This window comes from Podarcis cretensis (genome assembly GCF_951804945.1).
Source record: "Podarcis cretensis genome assembly, chromosome: 1".
Lineage (NCBI taxonomy): Eukaryota > Metazoa > Chordata > Lepidosauria > Squamata > Lacertidae > Podarcis > Podarcis cretensis.
The window spans coordinates 48619266-48636720 of NC_137170.1; the positions used below are offsets into that span (position 1 = coordinate 48619266).

The window sequence follows — 17455 nt, forward strand, 5'->3', positions numbered from 1 at the left end:
GGGGCTGGCCTTATGCAGCACAGCCATACTCTCTGCTTCTGTGTTGATGTACAGGGGGGTGAATAATGCCCAAATAAGGCTTCCATGTATGTCTTTTGCCCCCAACTTTGGTTGATGCATCTTGGAGATGTTGTGAGAAACAAAGCACATCCCACAAGTCTGAAGTCTGACCAGCCTTGCTCTAGAACAGTCGGGTTCGCAACTGTGTCATTAAGCAATGGTCGGAGCTAATAAAAATGTGCGTAATCAGAAATGCAGAATCACTGAAGACCAACAGCCCAAAGGGGCCCACACTGGGGGGCATTGTCCAATCCATGAGGTGAACAGCCCAGGGGCAGCATGCTGTGTGAAGCAATGGTTTTGATGTCAAGTTGTGGCCAAACCAGTTTGCCTTAATCAGGCCTCATGAGTGGCTTAGAAGACTGTGGCTCTCACAGACATATGATGCCTACAACCGACTCACTCAATTTTCAAACATGATAGTGCCTGTGGGTGTTCACATTTTTCCAGGCAAGAAAAAACGATATGTGAAGGAGTCATCAGAATGGAAGCAGAAGGATGGTGAGAAGCAATAAGGATCAAAATATCAACGCTTTTGACCTGCCATGGACCGGGATGAAAATCAAACAAAAATGATCCAGTGGCAATTTACCAGCCAGGAAAATAAAGAGCGGAAAGGCTATGAAATGTGAAAACTCCCAAAATGGCTAGCCTTGTCCACTGTCATTCAAAAGATACACTTTCGGTTAGTCAGTGGAACGGACTCCCTCAGGAGGTAGTGGACTGTTCTTCCTTGGAGGTTTTTAAGCAGAGGTTGGATGACCACCTGTCATGGATGCTTTGGCTGAGTTTCCTGCATTGCAGGGGGCTGGACTAGATGACCCTTAGGGTCCCTTCCAACTCTACAATTCTATGGGATGGTTTGCAATGCTCTCTTAAAGTACTGTCCTTCCGTTGAATGTAGCCAGACATGGAAAGAAGGTGAATTTACAGTCTTAAGACAAAAATGTCCAGACACTGATAAACAGAAATATCCATAGTTTATTAATAGATGGCCAAGCCAACCAAAAAGGGGAGGCCATCACTCCCTTATGCACAGGCTCATGAGTACACCCAGAAGCATCTAGCTAGACAGTGGCAATGGAAGTCTAGGCTAGATGAGCCCTGGTCTAATTCTGCAAGACTGTTATTACAGTGGTACCTCGGGTTACAGACGCTTCAGGTTACAGACTCTGCTAACCCAGAAATAGTACCTCGGGTTAAGAACTTTGCTTCAGGATGAGAACAGAAATCGCGCGGCGGCAGCGGGAGGCCCCATTAGCTAAAGTGGTGTCTCAGGTTAAGAACGGTTTCAGGTTAAGAATGGACCTCCGGAACGAATTAAGTTCTTAACCCGAGGTACCACTCTACGTCCTTCTGCTCAGGGCAAACATCCCCAAGATTAGTGTATCTGTAACACATCAAAAGGGCAGACAAGGAAAGAACAACTAGGACTATGTGCTGCTGTTACAGTTTCCAACAAGAGGTTATTTGGCCCTTGTGGACAAGATGCTCAGCTAGAGAGACCATGGATCAGATGATGTAAGCACTGTGTGAGAAATAAAACTGAAAAGTTGTATTGCTGAGGTGGGGTGAAAGCTGCCTCTCCAGATGAACAAGCAATGGCCATTTTGACAAGGTGAGCTAGTGAGTCACAGAAGAATTTACAGCAGTGTCTGTGCTATTGCTGTTGGAGGAGGGGGGAGGCAGCATGTGAAAAGAAAGAACGCTTACAGAAAGTTCTTTACAAGTTGTTCTTCATTCCTACATCAGGGTCAAGTGGGCCACATAAGACTCTTTTACACTGTATAATAAAACCAAGTAACACAATACACATACACATTACGATCAGTTTACAAAAGAAGAGGGGAATATTCAGAGAGGAGTTTGGAGAGGGGGAAGGCACATACATTGTATGTGACATGCAAGAGAAGCCAGCAGTGGGTGCTGCTGTTCCATCCATGAGACAAAGATTAACATTAAAATATACTTACGAAACAATTTGGCACAGCTTTTCAAAGAGAAGCATCTAAACTTTTGTGGCCAGTTTAAATCTTTTACCCACAGAGAAGTCCCCTAAGATTCAGAATCCAAAGAATCGTGTTACTATTTTTACAACCTTGCTTCGCTTCTGCTGAACATTTAAGGAGCCAGGACCAGCAAGCTTCATATGTTCCTGTCAAGTGACATACTGAAGGTTGCCAAAACAGACACCATGATGGAACAACTATCTGAGAAAGACGATGCAGGGCTGCTTCTCAACAGTAGAACATGACCCCTGGTGTTTTCTATTGGGGTTTATTTCAGAGTCTGAACTATTACTACAGACTATTGATTGCTCTGCTACCAAATCCAATCAAAATAGGCACTAAAAAAAATTCCACTAAATAAAGCAGTCCTTACACACTATCTTGCATCAGCTTAAGATGAGCTTCTGACTCGGCCACTTTGCATGGCTGTACAATAAAGGTGTTGCTGAAAGTTCTCCAGAAAGTTTCAAAGGACAGTGGCCGTGCATGAAATGCATGAGCAAAAATGGAGGGGGGGGGGAGAGAATCAGAAAGCATGATATTCCTCAGCTTGAGCATCCTCTATGGTAACTGAGACTCAACTATCTATACCAAAATATTTTTAAAAGGGGGGGGGGCAAGGCACTGTCCTGTAAATCCACCATTGTGACTTGCTTGAAAAGCAGCCACTTTTCAATGATGTTCAAGTATTTCAGCTTGCAACAGCCCACTGCTAAAACATGGAGATGCATTGCCACATTGCTCTTGAGGAGCATTTATATGGACTCACAAATCACAGTGCAAGCAGAGGAACCCAAGGCAATCAGGTTTGCAGGACAACTTCCAACAGAAAAGGTGGAAGCAAACCTATAGCACTCAGATCCCTCATTTCTCAACAGTGAGATGTTAAGCACAAAGACCCTGCAAGCATACAGGAACAAGGACAGCACAAATACTGCTAGCACACACATGCTATCTTTTAAGAACAGTTTTGCCTCCTCCTGCTCCATTTCATTTTGACAAGAGAGCCTTTTACTTCCCCACGCCACTTTCTTCTGCAAAAGTGTGGGAGACATGTACTTTTATCAACATTCATCCAAGACCCAAACAAAATCAGGAGTTTGATTGCAGCTAGTCCAGCAGGAATAAGATTTAGCATGGGGTAGGGAAAGCTATTCTCATGCCAATGCAGCAATTAGCTTTAAACCCCATAACACAAAATATCAGAGCAAACCCTGAAAGCACATGAAACTGTCGTACCGCTGTAGCTAAGGCAGTCTTGGCCTTGAGCACTGGCTGGTTGAGAGATCATAGTTGAGCTATACAAAATTAGCCCTCAGATGCTCCAGAGGGAGAAACTACTCTGAGTGGGACCAGTGCTGACTAGTCCCATTTTCTGCATTTGTGTTTGTGTATGGATGTGTATGTAAGCGTGCACACATGCACACACAGTGTTCAAGTAATGTGTGAGCCACCAACACTGTTGACTTATTTGAATCATGATGATGCTTGTGCAAGAAAAAAGTTGAATATTGATTGGTTGCAGAAACCAATGCATCCCTGGATTCCAGAGTCCTCTGTACCCCTTTAATCTAAACCAGTTTCAAAAAAAGTCATAGGCAGAAACCAAATAGTCACACTAAGGCCAGCACAAGACAACTGTACAATTTACATTTATATACAGTATATAAAACATCATTCTTCAAGTCCAAGTAAATCCCTAACATTTAAATCATCAGTAGCTGTTCAGTTTTCTTTATCTTTCTTTTTTCTTTGTTTACTCTTTCTTCTTCTCTAAAGTACTATATAAAATGGCATAATAAGTAGACCAACTTCCACCCCTCTTCGTTATTTTTTGTTTCCAAAAGTGCAAATGTTGTGGTGGCCACTTCTGCTACATTGGATGTTGCCAGTTCCACCTGTTGTCCGGTTCGTCCTTCCTTCCATCTGGTTCATGCTTTTCCATCAGCTCTTAGACAAGACGTCCGACTAAAGTTGGGGAGAGATGGAGCGGGAAACAGCAACAGTTTGAGGGAGGGAAGAAACAAAAAGTGAAATCTCCAATTAGATTTTTAGTAAGTAATTAACAGATTTTCCCTGTGAAACAAACTAATAATACCTGGGAATGCAATACGCAGTAAGGCTACAAAAAATAGGGCTTCTCTTTCTCCCTCCCTCCCTTCTGCACACCTGGGGGTTTAATGCAGATTTAAACAGATGAATTGCTGGGGTGGGGATATCTCTGCTATTGCACATACCAATTTGGTAACAACCGCCAGTATACACCAAACTCATCGGTAAGGAGCACATTTTACTGGCCACACCTGTTGCCAAAGTTTTGCCCCTTTTTCAGACAGCAGAAACCTCACTATATGCAGCCAGGAGGACTGAGAGCTCTCACCCAAACTTCCTCTTGTCCTGTGATTTCTAGGCACAGTTCCAAGAGGTTTTTCATTTGTCCCACCGCTTTCCCCAGGAAAACCCACACCACTTCTCGGACCCCATGCCTATAAAACATGGGACAAACAGAAGTGTGGCTAAGCGCTGAGTAGTGTAAAGGACTTTACCTGGGTTTGCCCTTAAAACCAACTCAGAAGCTGCAGCTAATCAAAAACTATGCTGCTTCTCTCCTGACTGACATCAGGAGATGGGGATATGTTTGAATTTGCAGCAGCAGCGGCGGCTGACAATTTGCTTCTAGACCAGGCTTCCTCAACCTCGGCCCTCCAGATGTTTCTGGCCTACAGCTCCCATGATCCCTAGCTAGCAGGACCAGTGGTCAGAGATGATGGGAACTGTAGTCTCAAAACATCTGGAGGGCCGGGGGTGAGGAAGCCTGGTCTAGACTAACTTCCAAGTGCTGGTGGTTAACTTTCAACCATTCAGCCTGGGACCCATGTATCTCAAGGACAACTCCACTCGGCAGTAGTTGCAGTCAAAGGGTGAGAGCCAGGCTCCGAATGAGTGCCCTCTTTCAGAAAGGTTGCCAATCACTTTTATTCTAGGTGACATTGGGCTAGGTGGGTTATTTTGTGTTTTGCTTCTCCAGGAGTGCTCTCTCTCTCTCCCACGCATATGAATATATACTGTCTTAGGCACATTTATTGAATTTCATTGTTGTCTTAATCTTATTTCCCCTTGAGATACCTAGAGATGTGAAAAGGTAGCATCCAAGTATTTTAAATGAAGTTCAGTAAATAAATACTGACAACAGCTATCCCAGCGATTAAATCAGCTTGTCATATGGAAGCACCCTCTTGCCTGGTTAATCAGTAATAATATCCACAGAACTAGCTCCTTTCCATTATAGTTGGCCAGGCAATGGCTAGCAGTAGGTTTAGGCAGGATTGCGGTTGGGGAGGGAACAACCCCAAAATACACAGCTGATCAAGACTGACTCGGATCAGGGGGAAGGGGAAGGAATGACAGAAGTACTTACTGAAAGGGTTAACACCTTGTCTTTTTCCATGGGGGAAACTTCCAACGCTCCCTGCAAAATAGAAATCCTTTGTCCAGTGAATTTTTCCATGTATAATAAAGACTGCAGATTTAAGAAAGTAGCAAGGCTGATCTACCAGTGATGACGACTGAAGCCCCGCAAGGAAGAAGTAAAGCAGAAAGTGCAAAGGTCACATCCCTCTACAGTAAAGGTATTTTGACTGAGTCAGAGTAGCCTGTATTTTCAAGAAGTATTTTGTTCAGTGATGAAGCAGATTTAGGAAAAATAAATCTGCCACGTGCAAACCAATCTGCCACGTGCAATGTTTCAGACCACCACCAGTAAGTGTCGTTCTAACAGAATGATGATTTGTTCAAAAAAACTTGAGGATGCTGGTTTCAAGATAACCACCTCTTGCTAAAGATGCGAGTGCTTTCAGGTATAAATTTGCTAGGAGCAAAAGTGCCTTCTGGTTATAAAAGGTAATTCTTTTAGTGTCCATGGACATATAAACTGAACACATCTGGGCACCTTTGAAGCTCAGAAACATGATTTCATGTTTCTTTTTGCAAACTGACATCTTTGGCAATGGCCACCAGAGGGTGCTAAACTTTAGGCTGCTTCCTAAAGCGGACTGGTTTGTTCAAGCGCTCCCGCAGGGGTGAGGAACCTTTGAGAGCCTGGGGGCCACATTCCCTTCTGCGCAAACTTCTGGGGGCCACATGCCAGCGACAGCTGAGGCAAGAGGTAAAGGTGGGCAGAGTAATGCATGCAAATATTACTTTTATACAATAAACTGGTTTCTACACACACAGCTCTATCCTGCATCCAGGCAAACATTCTTGCCAGGCAAAAGCACTCAAAGTAGGGCTGGAGAGAGGGTTTGGCTGGAGAAAATCTTGATGGTCAGAAATATTACCACCCTGTCAAGCCTGAGCTTCCCCACCCGTGTCCTTTAGGTATGACAAAAGTGTTACCCACCTCCTTCCTTCCCAACGCCCAGGCAACCTTTCAGTTCTTGTAGTGAGATGGACTTGTCTTTGTTGAGGTCACAGTAGTCAATGAAGCGACGCGTACATTTCTTGGGCTTGGCTTTCTTCTTGACATAGCGCTTGAAGGGCTTCATCTCCCTCTTGTTGATGTCACTGCTGTTGTTGTTGTCCAGCTGGCTGAAATACCAATGGACCACCCGCTCTTCCAACGTGTGGCTGGGATCAGGCTCAGAGAACCTGGAAACAAGAGGAGAAGGAAGGCTCACAGGAAACGTAACCCCCAATTTTTCAATACTCTCTCTCTCTCTCTCTCTCTCTCTCTCTGGCAGAGCAGACTCTTGACAAAAGTTCTGATGGAGTCCTATTTTGTTTGCTTAAGTCTAGCAACAGCAAATGGTTATTAGGGAAAGCTGTGCTTTTGATTTTTTTTAGAAATCATTAAGGGGACTTCTAGCAGTCTCTTCTATCAGCTGAAAGGGCTTGTTTATAATATCTAACACATGGGGAAATTCAAACAGAAAATTAGTGTACTAGAGCATTAATGTAATAAACAAGGGATATTGCTTATTTAAATTTCTCTTTGTAATTCAGCTCTTGGTGGTGAAGCAGATCCGCAACATACACCTGGCTTAGAAGGTACTTGTTTTAGTGATGCTTAGATCTATTGTTTAAAGTGTGTGTTGCCTCACTCTCAGCCAAAACCATCAAGAAAGGAAAAAACCTGTAAGCGAACACAGTTAGCCACTTCGTAGGTTACTGTTTCCCTACATGCCACCATCTCTCACTAAACCTGAACCACATGAAAGATCTTCCAAACTGCAAGTCTTGCAGAAAAGGGGCAGTAAATTTGTTCAAAAAGACAGTTTGCCTTCTGCTCCACCACACACACAAAAAAACCCCTAAGACTTACAACAAAATAAGGAATAACGTAGAAAGTCTCAAGAGCCTACTTTGCTTGACCACATCAAAACAAAGCCAACAGTTCTGCTAATGCTGCACACAGATAGTTTGAAGAAAGCTCCTTAGATGTAGATGCAGGAGGAAATGACATCACCTCTCCCCTCCTCCACACACCTAGGTTAACCTGACCAACAAAAACAAGTTTACCTTTGTCAGCTTTTTAAGGGAAAAGGGGGTTGGCAAACATAAGGCTGTTTCTCCCTTTTGCTGTGGTAACACCACAAACACGTATAGATGCACGCAAGCACACAGTCATGTTATGGAGTACAATTTCCACTACGAGGTCTTATAGTGGATCCAACAGTGAGCCGCATTTTATCCACCTACAAAATGAAGGAATAAAACCATCTGCAAAGGTGCACTGCAAGACAGAGCTAACGCCTGTTACTCCATCAATAGGCTTATAATGGTTATTAAGGTAAGGGTCAAACTAGACAGGGCATCAGCAGTTCTTCCTCTTTAAATGGAGTCCTACCACAACATGTACAAAGCAAAGGCCTGGGAGAAGAGGAAGGTTTTTCCCTGGTGCCTAAGGATATGCAATGAAGGTGCCAGGCGAGTCTCCCTGGGAAGAGCATTCCACATTCAGCCACTGCTGAAAAGGCTCGCTCTCATGTTGCCACCCTCAGGATCTCTAGTGAGAAGACACACAAAGAAGGGCCTCAGATAGTGATTGCAGGGTCTGGGCTGGTACATATGCAGAGAGGCGGCCCCTTGAGGTATTGCGGTTTTTGAGCCATTTAAAAGGTAAGTGAATTTAGTTGCATGCTTGAATGTGCTTTTTAGATACCATGTGATGTTGTGCTGCTTCTGCTGCGGTGTTTTTTTGTTTTTGTTTTTGTTTTTTGTTTTTTTTACTTCCTAGCCCCTTTGAGTTGAAATGCTTTTATTAATTCATCTGGTATAGCCTAAACCTCTGAGATAATCAATGTGAAGCACTTTGAAGATTCTATAATGCAGTGGAAATCTTAAGTACTGTCATCTTCCCACAATCAGAATTCTCCCCTTGCAGTAATTAAATAAAAATAATAGTAAAGTTGGACATATGTAAAGGCATCTGCACAATAAATTCGTCTGAAAACATGTGGTATGGTATTGCAGGTACAAATTGCCTCACAGGGTTTCAAAAGGACAGCAAATTGCTGAGTGAACATCTGTAGAAAATTGAAAACATTTGCTAAGGCCCTCTGTGGGCTGGCAGTTTCTGGCCCTGCTATCAAGATGAAAACAGTTGTTCACGATAGAAAGTGAGGAATTCGAGTGACAGAACAGTGGAACCGCTGACCTCACTCAGAAACAAAGCCCACTAATGAACACCACATACTATTCTGTCTCCTGCCAGATTTATCTGAGTTTAACATCAGGGCACAATATTATGCTCCTTAGCAAATGAGGAGGAGGACACAACCAGCACATTGGTTCTTCTCAGTCACGACAACCCAGCACATTACTGCTTCTCAAAATAGTTGTGTCATTCATTTGCAACACATTTGTGTCCATCAAACTGAATCCAAACAAGCACCCATCTCAAACACCCACCTCTCTATAGTCACAAGCAAGGTTTAAAATCACCACATTACAATCTGCCCCAGTTTGTCACCTCATGCTATCCCCCAAAGGCTGGCATACAAGCAAAATGAAATAGTAAAAAATGCTGTAAAGCTGTGACTTAACTGATACCTTCCATCTGACCATGCCACCCAGTTCCCACAGAAACAAATCAAGATACCGTCGCACCTTTGAAGTCGACGGAATACGTTCTGGAAGTCCATTCAATCCAAAACATTCGAAAACCAAATCGTGGCTTCTGATTGGCTGCAGAAAGCTCCTGCAGCCAATCAGAAGCTGTGGAAGCCCCGCCGGACGTTTGGGTTCCAAAAGAACGTTCACAAACTGGGACAATCGCTTCTGGGTTTGTGGCATTTGGGAGCCAAAACGTCCGAGTTCCAGGGCGTTTGAGATCCAAGGTACGTACGACTGTAATGTAAACCATGTAAGTAACTGGGAATGTGTGATGGAAGCCTGAAATGCTGAAGGGCTAAAAAAAACACCCCTCATATTGATCACAACTTCAGAAGCTTTGTCTCAAGCATATTGTCTCCTATATGCAGAGATAGAGTGTGGTTAGTGACACCCCCTGGGGTGCCTGAGATTTTATTTTATTTTAACAGCAAGTTTCTAGCCCTACTAGAAAGCAAGTTATGAAGAAAAATGCAACCGTTAAATTTCTGGCTGCTCTCTCCTGTCAGTATTTTCAGTCAATGAGTTGTTTGGACACCAGGCAATGAGAAACCCTGGGATCTTAAAAAAGCTGCTATTCCCCTGCCCCTTTTAGCATACTTTTCCTGCACTCAGAATGTAGTTTGTCCTTCCTTTTTTCCTAAAAACCAGGATGCAGTTTTCCTCTGGTGAGTTCATCTGAGATCAGGTACTGCTTAAAATTTATTTTCTGCAAACACTACTTCATGAAAATCAGTTACTGGCATGGTAAGGGCTTTTAAGAAATCACAGATTTTTCTATTTACATTTACCTAGGTTCTCCAGCAAACTAACTTTGCCTCCTTTATTTTAAAGTGTGCTGTTTATAATGGTATGAAGATTGAAACTCAAGCTATTAAGGATGCCATATACTCTCTGGAGTCTTCTTCACCTCTGACTCACTGTATTTGATACAACAGAATTACTTAAATCTGAAAGCAAGCCACTTCTGGCTTAGAAAAGGGTAAGCATACTTCCTCCTACAGAGGTTTTTGGCTCATATTAGTCTTAAATCCAAGGAAAGGGTGTTTTTTAAAAAAATTATCATCTGTATTTGTATTTGCATTGCATGTTGAGCATACCAGCAGACTGCAGAACATCCAGTTCACAGACATTCAACCACTAATACGATTAACAAGGCAGAAATGCCAAATTAGGATATCCTTTACAAAAGCCATTAAAATTCAGTAAATAAGATATGAAATAACACTCTCAAAAATATCTGCTTTGGAAACTGAAGGTCATATTATTTTGCCCACTGCACTTTTACTTTCTAAAATATGATAATGTGCACTGTTACGAAACCAATGGGAAATGCACAAGGCTTAGGCAGACTGATTCATAGATGCATATTCATTGCAAAATTCGGAGAAGGGTGAATTTCAAAGAACGGCTGTTTCTCAGTTTGCATATTGTTTCAAAAATGACAAATCGGGTACATACACCTTCAAAAGCAAACTGAATCAGATTCCTCCCCATCCCTACTTATGAACGAGTCCAGAGCTTGAATTTCCCTAGTGTATTATTCAAATGAAATAGTCTCCTTTAAGACCAGATACATCTTTGGTTCTCCTGTTTCAGTTTAACTTGAATGCATCCCAAACTCACCTTCCGCCTCCAGCAGGTGCTGCTGAGTTAATGGCCTGTACCATGTCTGTGGTGAGAGCATCTAGTAAACTTGTAATAAATTCTACTTTCTTCCCTTCTGGGCAGCCTGCAAAGGGAATAGAAGCTTCCTTTGAACAAATGGTAGTCAGAACAGGTTCTTCTTCTTCCTAAGGCCATGTCTATGCTGTATGGAGTTGTCAAATTTTGTCTGGGTGCAGTTCTAATGACTGCTGTGTCTTGCATTTTTGCAGGCAGCCTAAATCACACCTGCCCACCCTCCTTCCAAATGTGACCCACATTGTAGTTTTCTGTCATATATGCATTCTATGGTGCTGCTCCCAAAGTCAACAAGGCAAAGACAGAAGTATGGTTGAACAAATGCATACAGCAAGTTCTGCATAGAAATCAGTGTAAATGAGCAAACAAAAAGTCCTCCCGGCACAATAGGAAATGCAGCAAAGGGAAAAGGGAAAGGAGGCGATGAGGACACAGGAACTCAAGCACACATAGCCACCAAGATAGCAATATCAGAGGTTAACGTGGATTTCAGTTCACATGGATGTTTTAAATCACAGTGTGGATGTTTGTTTACATTCATATAAAATACAGTAGGATCCACACAAATCCAGTTTCTGGTGACGTGGAAATCCATAAAGGATTAAAATGCAAGGTTAGATTTAAACATAAATATTACCAGATAATACAAGATTTAAAAATAATTAAAATTACCTCCAGCAGCTCATAAATCATCAGTAAACTAGTATAAAAAACTAGTAGCCACACATGTGCAGAAGGGCATGTTTGAGTAACCAGCCAGCCACACTCTTCTGGCCTCCACCATTTTTGTACCAAAGTTTGTACAAGAATTACTCTGATGAACATGGAGCCCAACAGAAATGATGGGAAGTAAGTGGAAAATCAGGAGGCAACAGGGGTGGAATAGGATTACTTCCCACATTCAAAGCATATATTTATTTTAGACTTTACATGGAGAGGGAATTTTTTTCCCCTTAATTTTTCGGGGGGTGGGGTTGGTCTTCTTCTTCTTATGGCTGTTTCAAATGGTTTCTAATAAGCCTTTTGAACTACTATAATTACTGCTCATTTGATATATTGCAAGCCACTTTGGGAGACAGTGGCATACAAATAAACATACCATGATGAAATTTCCTACGATTATCTTCAGGGAGTGTAGCAATAAACGTATGAGCACAGATAAAAACCCAAGACAAAGCTCAACTCAGAGGTCCACTTGCTAACTGTCCCTAGAGCACTCTGAGCCATCTGACAAAACATTAGGAAGAACTTTCTGACAGCAATAGCTGTTTGACAGTGGAACGGACCAACTTGGAAGGTGGTGGACTCTCCTTCATTGCAGGTTTTTAAGCAGAGGTTCTCTCTTAGGTTATCTGTCTGGGATTCTTTAGCTGTGAATCCTGCATTGCAGGGGGCTGAACCAGATGGGGCCTTTGGGTCCTTTCCATCGCTACAAATCTGAGATTTTATAATGCTCATCATCTTATTTATCTTAGCTTTTAATGCTGCCATAAGCAAGTGACCTGGAAGTTCTCTGACCTGGAAGTTCTCTGTCTTTGAAAGGGTCATCCGTTTCTGGGCTCTTCGATCTGGCATCACTTTCACACACGGGGGTCTCGTATCTAGAGACCAAAGAGATATAAAAAGAATATGTCCTTAGGGATGGACTTCAGGAGTTCTCCCACTCTTTGTCCCACTCCGTGAACAAGTGTTAGCTAGAGCAGCCGCAGCGCAAGAGGCAGGTGGGAACATTGTGCCCTCTGGCATTTATTTGCCGACTTTATATACCTAGAGCTAGTGGAAGGGAATGGATCAGAGAAATTGGACACAGGAGTATTGTGGGGGGGGGAGTAGAAAGAGCAAAATAATAGGACTGGTTGTTGCAAGAACAGGATTCTCTCCTTTGGGCTTAACACTGCTCATCTTGACCTCCCACCCCACTCCCAGGGGTCCGAAGGGTTTAAGGAGACCACTTAGCAGACATGGCACACTGTCTTGTGGGGACTCCCCAAAACCACTCCACAACTCTCCCAGAATCCTCAGCAAACCAGAACGCAGGACTAAATAGACCTGTCTCACACATGCTTTTTTTGTTGTTGGCTTGTTTTTATACTTAAGGCATTGGTAACTTATTAATATTTTTGTGTCTATAGTATTTGCACTAGCCCATCATCACACTGTTTTCTTTGCCTGTTTCCCAAGGTTCTACAGGAATGGGTGGGGACAGGCTGCCCTGAAGGAACAAGTGCAATGAGTGTGGGAGAGAGAGGCAAGTGAGAGCAGGTTTAACATAAGGGAGGGAGCAGCAAAGAAAATGAGGAACTTAAATAAAATATGCAGAATCACATTAAAATACCATTGTCTTAGTTTTCCATCTGTCTGGGGTTTAAGCCAGTTTAATGTGCAGAAGAGAAATGCACCAACATTTCTGACGTATAAAATATTATTTAATTTTAAATTTGCCTCTCTTTGACATTTAATACGCCATGACCATGGCTTTCCTCTAGCAGAAATGGCAATAAATCCTCTGTCCTCTGGGTCCAACTATGCTATTCACTAACAATAAAACACCCTTGCAGATGAGAAAGAAAGTGTATATTGAGTGTATGTCCTGAACCCTAAAGTGGTGGCTCCTTGACCCCCAGGCCACAGTTTATTTTATTTTCTAATATGTAATTCAAAAGGAGGTGATTCTTACCGTGTGGAAGTACCGGGCAGAGGACGGCCTGTGTCTACCAGAACACACCAGCAATATCCTGTGGACTGGTGACACTGCACTGGCTTGTACAGTCCTCCAGGGGCACATTCAGGGATAACAATCCCCTCACGAGGGTTCTGCCTGGCCTCTTCAAGAGCACTCTGCCTCTCGTGGTCACATGAGTTAACTTTCTCTGGAAAAGAAAAGAAAGGGAGGGTCACTATCCAGGGCATATGATGAAGCCCCACCTCTAGTTCCCACCTTGATAATTTAGGAAACCCCATAAATAAAGGAATTAAGCCCTATTTACCTTCTTCAAACATGACTTACAATATGATCCTACAGCCAAAGGCCTAAGATGCTGTCACAAAAGTCACCACTGTGGTTCAGGTTTTTACGAGACATTACGTTGCCAGATAATCTTTAGCCAGTGGTCAGGTTTGTGTGGGGTTTTTGTTTTGTTTTGTTTTGCTTTTTAGTGCTTGATAGTTAAGGGAGATAAGGGACGCGGGTGACGCTGTGGGTTAAACCACAGAGCCTAGGACTTGCCGATCAGAAGGTTGGCAGTTCGAATCCCCGCGATGGGGTGAGTTCCCGTTGCTCGGTCCCTGCTCCTGCCAACCTAGCAGTTCGAAAGCACGTCAAAGTGCAAGTAGATAAATACAAGTAGATAAATACCTTCCAGCGGGAAGGTAAACGGCGTTTCCATGCGCTGCTCTGGTTTGCCAGAAGCGGCTTAGTCATGCTGGCCACATGACCCGGAAGCTGTACGCCGGCTCCCTCGGCCAATAAAGCAAGATGAGTGCCGCAACCTCAGAGTCAGCCACGACTGGACCCAATGGTCAGGGGCCTCTTTACCTTTACCTTTACCTTTACCTTTACCTTTACTTAAGGGAGATAAGATACCAACAGCTGCAGTTGCTAGTACATCTCTCAATCCAGCAGTTTTTAGCCTGTGTTCCATGGAATGTTGCAGTTCCTGGGAATCTTATCAAGAGGTCCTCCCTTAAGCTTTTTCACCATTCTTGCTGGTGGAACAGACAGCCATAGGGGAGGAATGTTGACCATGTTCAAAGGTACAGCCAGTTTCCAGAGACTACATCATCACTGTTTGACAGTCCTGGCTGATGCTTTGTAAGCGCTCCCAAGAATACGACCCAGAATCCCATGCAAAATGATTCTGTAAGGCTATGAGCATGCTATAATTTTATATCATCTTCAAAATACCCTCACAGAGTTACGATTCCCAGCCACCCTTAACAAAAGATTTAGTGCATACACAGCCTAAGACAGGGATACCATGGGACATGTGTAGCATAGATTTCTCCATGGATTTTGAAACCACTGCCTAGATTACTGATAGGCAGTGAATGATACTACACTAGAACTCCTCTCTGTCCCAGTGAGCATGGCTAGTTGTTAAGGATGTTGGGAGTTTAGTCCAGCAACATCCATACACACACAAAATAATGTTACCTCAGAAAAATCTCCGCAAATGATGCCTTTAAACAACAACTCTCTCTCTCTCTCTGTGTGTGTGTGTGTGTGTGTGTGTGTGCGCACGCACACGCGCGCGCAACTTGGCATAACAAGAGCAACTTGATCAGGGTTGCAAAATAGAGTAGAGAGGAGGGGTAATTTTTTAAAAATGAACAAAATCTGAAAAATTCAGTCCTCAGCTGATATTTAAGGGAACTTTGCTTTGCTGACAGGCTTTACTCTTTATTTTAAGGTGACTGTTTCTGTGCTGTATACAAACAGAGGAGTTATTCAGTTAGAGGCCTCTGGGCATCCTCACAAATCAATTACATCACAAGCTGCCAAATTACTCAAGCTCTCTGCCTGACAGCAATTTACACCTTTCCTGTCAAGGTGAGGTGGGTCATTCATTTATTCAGATGCAAGGGAAAGGGAGCCAAATAATCCCCTTCATGGTCTGCTCAAGTTTTCCATTTATTTGTTTTATGCAATGGAAAATGCTCCACTGAAATGAAGGGCATTCCAGACATATTTACATCTTAACTCTGCAGAGTTCTGCAATGCAGGAATTCAAAGCAAAATGTCGAGTCCAAGAGTTCACACCAGCATCAGACGAGGTAGCAAAGCAATCTTGACTACACTCCTTCAAAATATGGAGCATCTGTTCCTGGCTCACAGGAGGGGAAAGTGATCTTGTGCTAATGTCCTGCTCATGGGTTTCCCACAGGCATCTGGTTGGCCACTATGAAAACAAGATGCTGGACTAGATGGGCCCATGACCTGATCCAGCAGGTTTTTCTTATGTTCTTAAAGACATACTATGTCCTCAAACTCTGGATAAGCAGATGACTGAAGAAGTGGAGATGGTTGTGATAGACTGGGAAGATTGCAATGGTTTTTGTTTTTTTATCTATTGAGTGTTGGGGACATGTTGACAGCTTCTCTGTGCTAGATTCTCTATTCTAGCTTCACATGTGAATCCTACTCGAGTTTACCCTTAAACATTTATTGCACAGCTGGATAATCTGGAGCCTGGGGACCTCTTTTTATGCTACCTGACGTGGGTGGCGCTGTGGGTTAAACCACCGAGCCTAGGGCTTGCCGATCAGAAGGACGGCAGTTCGAATCCCCATGATGGGGTGAGCTCCCGTTGCTCGGTCCCTGCTCCTGCCAACCTAGTAGTTCGAAACACGTCAAAGTGCAAGTAGATACATAGGTACTGCTCTGACGGGAACTATTTTGCAAAAATGTGTATAGCACGGATAACTGCATACAAAGATGTGTATATTACAAGAAATTCGCACTAAAATCTTGAATTTTTGTGAGGCACTTAAAAAATGCAAATCGCTGCAGAAATGTGAGGAACTGAATTTAAGTTTGAAAAAATGAGAAATGAAAATAAACTAAATTGGCTGTTTCATCCTTCCCTAGTACTAAATAGGTTCTCCATAGCATGTGAAGGGAGAATCAAGTCAACCACCAGAGGCCTTCACCATTCCAAAGCCAACAAAGCTCTTAACAGGATCACTAACAATACCAGCTAAATCCTCCAAACCTATCAGGAATCACCCCAGATTTGTTTTATTATTTTTATTTTTATTATTTATTGAATAATATACCACCCTATACCCAGAGGTTATTGAGAAATATTACTGTCAACATTAGAGAGGGTGAGGTGGCCCATCTCAACAAGTAGATATGGGGTCATCTTAAATAAACGTAGAAATTTCCCTTTATTATTTATGTAGTTTATTATTAAGTGTTACCGCCTTGTGTGGAACTGTACAGATTTTCCACCTAAGGCACAAAAATGGCTCGTCTGGCAACAGCGCATTGAGTACGAAATGCTATGGCTGGGACATTGAAAATGGAGATTTGTATCCCCAGATCAAACGCTCAGCAGAGATCGGAGGCTTTATGTTCCTTATGACACAATTTCCCCTTCCCTACCAAAGAAACAAAAAGCCATGCAATACATTCAGTAACTGACAAGTCTTCAGTGTGGGAAGGAGGCATCTCCCTTCAGCCCCCAAAAGAAAAGCCTGCAAGTCATGGAAACAGCAGGTAAGGAAAGGGCAAAAACTCCCCTTTCCATTTAGGAGCACAACACCAGCTGAGCAAACATTGGGAGGAGCAGATGCATAAGTGCCTCTCTATCCCCACTCCCTTTATACAAGAACACCTGCACTTCTCATGACATACCATCTAGGGTCGGATAGCAATCACTGGAGTATTTTGCTTTCGAAAAAGAAATAAGTGAAGGCTTTTATTCCCCTTCCATAACCACAGTCTCTAGAAGACCAAATGCTTTGTCTTGGCTTTCTATGCCTCTACAAAAAGCACAAGAAGAAAGATTACAGTAAAACACAATACAGTACAATTTTGTTTTCAATTTTGTTTACAAGTGCTTTTGGTCTCTGAAGTAGATAACCTTTGA

At 42.9% G+C, this 17455-nt stretch overlaps 1 protein-coding gene across 2 annotated transcripts in view; it reads right to left on the minus strand.

Annotated features, from left to right (window-relative positions):
* Window positions 1-1045: 1045 nt before the first annotated feature.
* SMOC1 (SPARC related modular calcium binding 1) overlaps window positions 1046-17455 on the minus strand; it is a 60358-nt gene continuing 43948 nt past the window's right edge. For both annotated transcript variants that reach the window (XM_079990321.1, XM_079990322.1), the window contains exons 8-13: window positions 13540-13732; window positions 12381-12463; window positions 10806-10911; window positions 6469-6716; window positions 5488-5538; window positions 1046-4037 (exon numbers count right to left, since the gene is read on the minus strand). In XM_079990321.1, the coding sequence (XP_079846447.1) occupies window positions 4021-4037; window positions 5488-5538; window positions 6469-6716; window positions 10806-10911; window positions 12381-12463; window positions 13540-13732 (698 nt within the window). In that variant the 3' untranslated portion in view covers window positions 1046-4020. The remainder of the gene's footprint in view (window positions 4038-5487; window positions 5539-6468; window positions 6717-10805; window positions 10912-12380; window positions 12464-13539; window positions 13733-17455) is intronic.